The sequence below is a fragment of the Stigmatopora nigra genome, chromosome 4 (genome assembly GCF_051989575.1).
Source record: "Stigmatopora nigra isolate UIUO_SnigA chromosome 4, RoL_Snig_1.1, whole genome shotgun sequence".
NCBI classification, from domain to species: Eukaryota; Metazoa; Chordata; class Actinopteri; order Syngnathiformes; family Syngnathidae; genus Stigmatopora; species Stigmatopora nigra.
In genome coordinates, this window is record NC_135511.1 from 17,013,157 (window position 1) to 17,020,728 (window position 7,572).

Below are 7,572 nucleotides of genomic sequence, written 5' to 3' on the forward strand. Positions count from 1 at the left end.
AAAACACGAAAATAATGCCAACCTTAGCCAGTCATTAAAAAATGACAGCATCAACACTTTTGATTCATAGATGATTAAGCAATTAATTTACATATAAGATATAGCAATATTTAAATATGAATTTGACTGTTTATCGTATTGGTTTATGGGTTTAAAGAATCAATCAAATAAAATCATGAGAACTTAAATGTGTTTATGGAGTACAGATGCAAGACAGTAAAGTCATTGGTTCAATTCAATTTATTATATAGCTATATATAGGTTATAAACATCACAAAATATAAATTTGAAATCTCGCACAAAGATATAATCCAGTAAAAGAGCAATCTTAGCTTAGTCAGCAATGACAATGGAAGCAGGCATATTTGATCCAGGTTTTTGTGTTGCAGATATTTGGGAACATTCTTTACTGCTAGAAGAAAATAAGTCATTTTTTTTCAATAGAATAACTCCATATTAATCATGATAAATCTCTATTTTTAATATATTTTGCTCTGGTATTGCATATCATCTAAAAACAACGCAAAAAAAGTCATCAATGTCGCTTACTCTGATTTATAAATATCTTATTCGTTGTTTTAAATCTTAAAATACTCTATTTGTAATATACCTGAATTAAAAATAACATGCTTTGGGCAAAAAAAAAATTATAAGGAGTTGTCAAAACAACCTTTTTGAGCCTTATCATTTTAAAAAATTATACTTTTTAAATACATATTTTTAAATAAAGGCCACTTTCAAACAAAGCAGTTCACCCAAGCACATTAATTTTTACCTAAAATTCATACACACCAAAATGTGGAAAACTAAAAATGCTGTCTTGATTGTACGTCATTTCCTATCAAAACATAAGTAAAACACAGATATAAAAATAGCCACACAAATACAATTTACTAAATAAAACTACTCTCATTACTAGCCACCATTTTGGAATATCATTTCAAAAAAGGGTATCATACAAATTCCAGTTATAATTCTCATAGGGAAATCTATTCTGTTAAATGACACATTTGTCTTTAATGTGAGGGCTTTATAGAATACCATAAATGTTGTGTGCTTTGTACAATATAGCGCCCAAAAAGTGAATAATTCATAAACATTCATCTCTCAAACATACATAATACTATTTTGTGCCCAGTTTCCATGCAAATAGCAAAAAAAACAAAGCAAGAGTAAACTTTTGTGTGTTTTTATGCACCTAGCTTAATGCTAACGTGCTAAAGGTCATCAGAACATGAACAATAAATGCTCCTATGCAGCTCATATGGGCTCGCCAATATTCCAAACGGCGTCTATATACAATACTATATACATTACATACATATCTGACATCATTATTACTAATTTTCAAGAGTTTTCTTAAATAATATCATCTAAAAGATTAGGAGTATCCACCCAATCCAATGTCCTCGGTTCCGAGGCGGCCATTATCATGCACATAAACTGTTTCCCCGTTCTCTTATCGATGGGATAAATGGTCGTTGGCGTAAAACGTTTGTTACTTTCCACAAACTCGCAAAGCTGGTTGTATATTTTGGGGTACTCATGCCGTAGAAAGACCCCCCTAATCCTGAGTTCTCGTTGAATATTAACAAAACAAACCTCCCTAGCTTTTCTACCCTCGTCCCCTTCCTGATCAACAGCCGGCGTTCCTGGTGGTGGCGTTAGAATCAGAGTTTCCATTTCACTTTCCTTCTTTAGTATCTTCTTTTCCGGGCTGGACGAAGCTAAGGAAACTTTAGCGTATTTTCGAACCGTTGGCGTTTGGACCCGAGGCGAGGGTCGGTTAGGCACTAGCTCGCCAACAGCCACGGATACATTCAAGAGAAAACATTCACTTGGGTCGTACTCATCGCCTGCTTGTTGTAGTTGCTTGCAATACTCCCCTAAGTTGTCCTTAAAGCTGTCTAGTTCTCGGAGGGACAAGTACGTAGGGGACATGCCGAGACTCTCTAGTCCAACCTGGAGGAAGTGATCAGCGGTATCCGGGTTAGCGAAGCCTAGAAAGAGAACGCCTCTACCTCTAGAGAGGTAACCGGCTTTAGCGATTCTGGAAAAGGCTTTATGGATGTCCGAGTTCTCTCTACAGAATTTGATAGCATGTCGACAAACGCTGCTAACGCGGCCGTATAGGCAGTTTCCTTTGTGGTTTTCCCAGTCGTCTCGGCGACAGTTTCTAGAGCAGTAGAAGGTGTAGCAACTGTGGCAGGATTTGAAGTACAAGCAAGCGTTAAAGGTATTTTCAGAACGTTTGCATTTTTTGTTAGCGCAAACCATGGTTTCGTCTTCCTCCACGCTATGGTCTGGAGAACATTCTTCGGTACTTCTTTGGAAAGGATCGCAGCCGCTATCGGGGTCTTTGATGGTATCCGGGCTGGATTTAGAGGAAGGGTGTTGTGTACTTAGGCCTTCGAGATTTTCAGTCTCAGAAGATCCTTTGACCTTTTCATCGTCTTCTGTAATCAGATGTTTAAGCTGATCTAGAAAGTCGCCGTTAGGCCTCCTGCTGGTGGGTGGTTTGTAATCAACGACTAAGTCGGCTAACAGCTCGTCAAGTTGTTCCAGACTCTGTTGAAGGGAGACGTTGTTGCGTTTTCTTTCTTTGGATATTCCTGTGGTTTCTGATGACGTCTTGACTTCGACTACTCTTGGGGTTGATTTCTGCTCGGTTTCTGGAGTTTTCCAGTTGACAACATGGGCGCTACGGCGTTCGCGGTTACCCGCGCAAATGTCGTTGTCAGTTATGGTGATTTCGGGAGTTACGAACCAGTGGTTGCTTTTGCTGTTTTTCCACAAATTGCTTGGATTTCGCTCTAAAGATGTCTCGGAGAGAGACAAGGCGGCGTATCGCTTTGGAGAACTGGAAAGGTTGAGGATTACCGGTTGAGAGGCGACACTTGGTGGCGTACGTTGTCTTCCTTGGCTGAACAGGTTTTCGTAGCTTCTTCCACGAGGAACTGATTGTTCTCGGTCGTGGCGTGGGTAAAGGATGTTGTCCCAAGACTTGGAGTGGTTTTTAGCTTCGGTTCCAAGCCTGTTCACCTCAACTCCCTGCGTTGTGTACCACGGGGATATACCGATATCCGTCCTTACTCTCGGTGGAGTGAACTGAGAAGACTGGTTAGAATATCCGGACAAACTGGAGCGATACCAATCATCTGAGAAGGCTTGTGACAAACGAGGGCGCCTTCTGCCTTCAGTGTGGTACTGCCTGGATGGAAAATACCGTTCCTCATGGGTGTTAGCTGGCTTGGTGTAATATAAATTGGAGCAACTTTGGTGGTAAGGGTTGAAACGGGGGTCATCCCCAAAGTAGGAGTTGGAAGGGGTTTGAGAGAAGCAAGACCCTACCTCACTCGTAGGGTAAGGTGCGCTATACACAGAATGGGATGGGTCTGGGTTCGAACCATTGTCTGTGTAGTATGATCGTAGAGGGAGGGTTTGGACCCATCGGTTTCTCGGATCGTACTGACTTGTTATTGTACTTCCCCGGCTAGCTAAGCTGGATCTATCTTCCTGGAAGTATGCCCTAGAATATGGATGAATTGGGTATCGAACTGGATCCTCCGTATAGAAGAATTTTGTAGGGATGTTCGGATTGGAGTAGGCTCTTTGTTCCTGGTACATTGCGGTTGGTGATGGCATTGGATGTGAGTCTAAATGCTGGTAAGATACAGGAGATGTGCTGGTGGTGTAGTGGTATCCGGGTCTGAAATCTCCACTGAAGCATTCACTCGGGGTTGGTGTTGGCGAGGAGAGCTGTCGTGGGATGTATAATCCTCGACTACTACCGGCTTGGGAGTATCTCTGCCAAGCTAGGCGAGTAGGTCGTAGGTTTGGGATCTGTCTGGATGCGTGTTGGAGGACCGCCGCATCCGGTTTGATGTCCACACGGCACCTGACGTGAGGCGTGTTGGCGGGTTTATCGGATTTACCGTCATCGAAACAATCGGAGACGTAGAGGGGGGTATGAGGTTGGAGTTTAAGAGGGTGGACCTCGTTTAGGAAGGTTCTATTGGAGGGATGTGCTTCTCGGTGGGTTTCAGAGGATTTGATTGGGTCTTGGATGTCCTTGTTTGTCTCCAGAGGAGACACGGAGATTGGGACGGGAGTTAGATTGGATTTGAATCTTGGGGCGCTTCTGGATCTTTTTCTGTTGACTGAATCGGACCAGGTTAGTTGGCTGGTTTTGTCTTGAATGGAGTTTTGTTGGATTGGTCGGGAGTTGAACAAGTCTGGAGAGGAGAAACGAAGATATCCAGGTTGATCCAGGCCATTCCAGGTTAGGTCTTTGTGTAAAGTCTGTTGTTCGGGTCGTTTGTAAGGGTACTCCATCGAGGAAGACAAAGATTGTGGGTCATCTAGTGATTCTAGAAAGTCAAAGCTGCGGCAATGTCTTTTGTTAATGATTTCCGCTTTGTCGATCATCTTCAAGTCACATTGTAGAGAAGAGTGAGGGGAAATGACCTGTTCGTTTGTCGGATAAAGAGGAATGTCTTGATAAAGTGCCGATGTCAGGATATCAGGAGGACGTGTCCGGGTCATTTTAATGGAACTTCAATGTCCTCCATTCAGTTTGTGTGGCTTTACAATGCAATCTAAGGAAGAAAAGGATATGTTGAGTCAAGTTTTTTTTTAACACAAAAGTGCATGGATGGAGTTTTTGGTTCAAAATGGGGTGCAGATGTCCGAGACAAGACTCTAATTAGCTTTGCTGATTTTGCGAGATATTATATAACTAGTACATCACTCATGGAATGGAACTTAAAATAGCCACAATTCATCAAAAAACTAGATTTTGGTGTCATTAGATCTATTCCCATTAATATTTTTTGGATGTGTGGATAAAAACATGGTAGGAGTAGTATAAAATTAGATTATTATTGGAACAAGTGACAAAAAATCACTGCCAAATGAAAATTTCAAGATGAAGGACTGAATATTATGCAAAAAAACAACAACCAATCATGTGTAGCGAACACACATAGGCTCTGTTGTTGGCCCTCACCCACAATTAACCCAGCGCTACCATCTGTTCATTGTGAGGAAGGAAAACTGACCCGCCAACACACCTAAAAAACATGTCTGCTAATATTCAATCTCAACAGCCAACTATAAAAACTGAACATTTCATTTCTCGGGCCTGTTTTTTGGGTAAAATGGCTATGCATCGGCACCCCCTGGGAACCTTCGAGGCCTTCTGTGGTCCATTATTTCATCTATTAATCATTGTTACGTTGACATTAAAGCAATAAACTGATATAAATGACGAATGTGAGAAATGCTTACAAACACAAAACCAACACTTTCAGTGTGACGAATGTGTCATTGACGTCAAGTGCTGTGAAAAAGTAGGTGGGACTATGTGGAATACTCACATTTGATTGGTTAAAAGACTAGTGCGGCCATTTAAGTGTCTCAGAATGGCTATTTTGCCAATTTTTGCCTAAATACATGCTTTAATTGACATTTTTATTCATTATCACGCATCAAATAATATTATTTTGGTTTATAATCGTTTAAAATCGGTCACTAGTAAAGTGATATACTTAAAAAATGAAAAACGGAAGCACACTGGCAAGTAATAGATTCAATTATTTGTCATAACAAGGGTCCTGGGGGGTGCTGGAGCCTAACACAGGGACATCCTGGCAAGGTCTGAACATAGAATTGAAATATCGATCTCAGAAGCGTACATATTGTAGTTAACGCGGTTGAAAATGATAAAAATATATCCTTTAACATTAGTTTAATGTGGTTTCATGATTTCAAAGTAAAGTCCAGTTCAATCCACAGTTTTTTTTACAACAAGCTAATACAATTTTGACCAAATAAAAGTCCTTACAAATCCTTTAAAGCTTGCTATTTCTTATTTTTTCCACCTCATGGTGGTTGGAATGGGCTTTATAGTATGGCCCAAAACGAGAAAATGCTAAGTTTTATTCACGGTGAAATGCAGTTTGTCAATAGATATGCAAACCCTCCTTCTTTTCATTCTTTCTTCTTCTTAAAGCCTCAAGTTTTCAAATGGCATGCCACATCCTGTCTCCATAGCGACAGCACACAGCACCCTTCATTGCACAAGGACCAAAAAAAATCTCGGACAAAATGGACTCTGAATCAGCAAATTCCTACTCACACTACAACCTAATCTTAAAAAAATCAGATCTATGCATTTTCTATGCTATTTTTTGTAAGTCTTTTAGTGGCTTATAAGTTTCAACCTTTTAAAATCTCCCAACACGGTGTAAAAGTGGAGAGTCCATTTCGGTGCTGCGACACTACGGGCCCGATTTAATCGACGCGGAATCCAAATGACATCATTTGCGCAGGACAGGGGGGTTAAAAAACTGACTTTTGAGGGGTGACGGAGTAAAACGGGGCTTGACTTTTGCCAAAGTTGGCTAAAAAAAGACCGGAGAGGTCGCGACTTACCGTTTTTCGTGCGTCTGTTTGGATGGAGAGATGGTGGAGGATGATGATGAAGATGAGGAGTAAGAGGAGGTAATGGATGGGTGCTGCAGCTTGCCGCACCCGAGCGTGGAGCCTCGTACCCCCGACGTTTTTACATGTCTGTTTCACCCCGAGACGCTTCTTCTTCTTCTTCTTCTTCGAGGTGGGTTTGAATGTGGAACAGAGCGTGCGTGGGTGGGTGGGTGTGTGTTTGGACGTGATGGAGAGGAGGAGGAGGAAGACGAAGGAAGGGGAGGCATGACTGAGTCTGCGTCGAGGGGCGTGGCTATGTGTGAATAGCACGTGTGTGGGGAGGGGGGTGTTCAGGGGATAGAGGTGTCCTGGCAGGGGGAAATTTGGTTGCTAGCCAATCACAGCAAGGCAAAGGGAAGGCATATTTTTTGGGCAATTTAAAGCATTCAATTAGCTTGTTTTTTTAAGTAGAGTACCCAGAGAAAACCCACAGAGGCACAAGGAGAGCATGGAAAAAAAAACACAATCTGAGATTGAGCTGCTAACCACTCATCCAATGTGCTGTTGTGTTAAGCCATTTTCCATTAAAATGTTTGTTAATTAAAATACAGTGATTTACCCAAATAAAGATATTATTCAGATATGTTTTACTTTTAGCACCTTTTTTAATTTGTCTAAATTTTTTAGAAAAAATGTCCTTTAATTAGATTACAGTGATTTATTTACCTAAATAAAGATATTATTCAGTTAGATATATAAAAAAATATTTACAAAAAATGATTAAAAAAGCACTAAAGGTTTTCACCTTTAGCGCTTTTTTAATCATTTTTTTCAAATCATTTTTTTCTGTTAATCTCCAGTTTCCAGAAAATGTTATGATAATTAAAATACAGTGATTTACCCAAATAACGATATTATTCAGATAGATATGTTTTTACCTTTAGCGCCATTTTTAATCATTTTTTTCCCATTGGACACTTTTGCATGCATGCTCATTGATTAGCAAATCCATAAAAAAATTGTCATAAGAGTCTTTTTCTCCTTTAAAAAGGCTGAAATTACCCCAAAAAAACATTTAAAATGTGAATTGTTTACATTTTTCTGTCAAAAAGGTTCCCTGACCGCTAACAGAAAATGATATAATCT

General features: G+C 40.3%; 1 protein-coding gene across 1 annotated transcript; it reads right to left on the reverse strand.

Moving 5' to 3' along the window:
- Window positions 1-225: 225 nt before the first annotated feature.
- Window positions 226-6,688, reverse strand: unm_hu7912 (un-named hu7912). Its single transcript, XM_077715702.1, has 2 exons — window positions 6,436-6,688; window positions 226-4,598 (listed from the first exon to the last, which is right to left on the reverse strand). The coding sequence occupies exon 2, from the start codon at window positions 4,543-4,545 to the stop codon at window positions 1,360-1,362; it is 3,186 nt and encodes a 1,061-aa protein (XP_077571828.1). The 5' UTR covers window positions 4,546-4,598; window positions 6,436-6,688; the 3' UTR covers window positions 226-1,359.
- Between the last annotated feature and the right edge of the window lie 884 nt (window positions 6,689-7,572).

Excerpts from the sequence above, each read along its gene's own strand:
- unm_hu7912 (XM_077715702.1), bottom strand. The coding sequence starts at position 4,545 with ATGACCCGGACACGTCCTCCTGATATCCTGACATCGGCACTTTATCAA.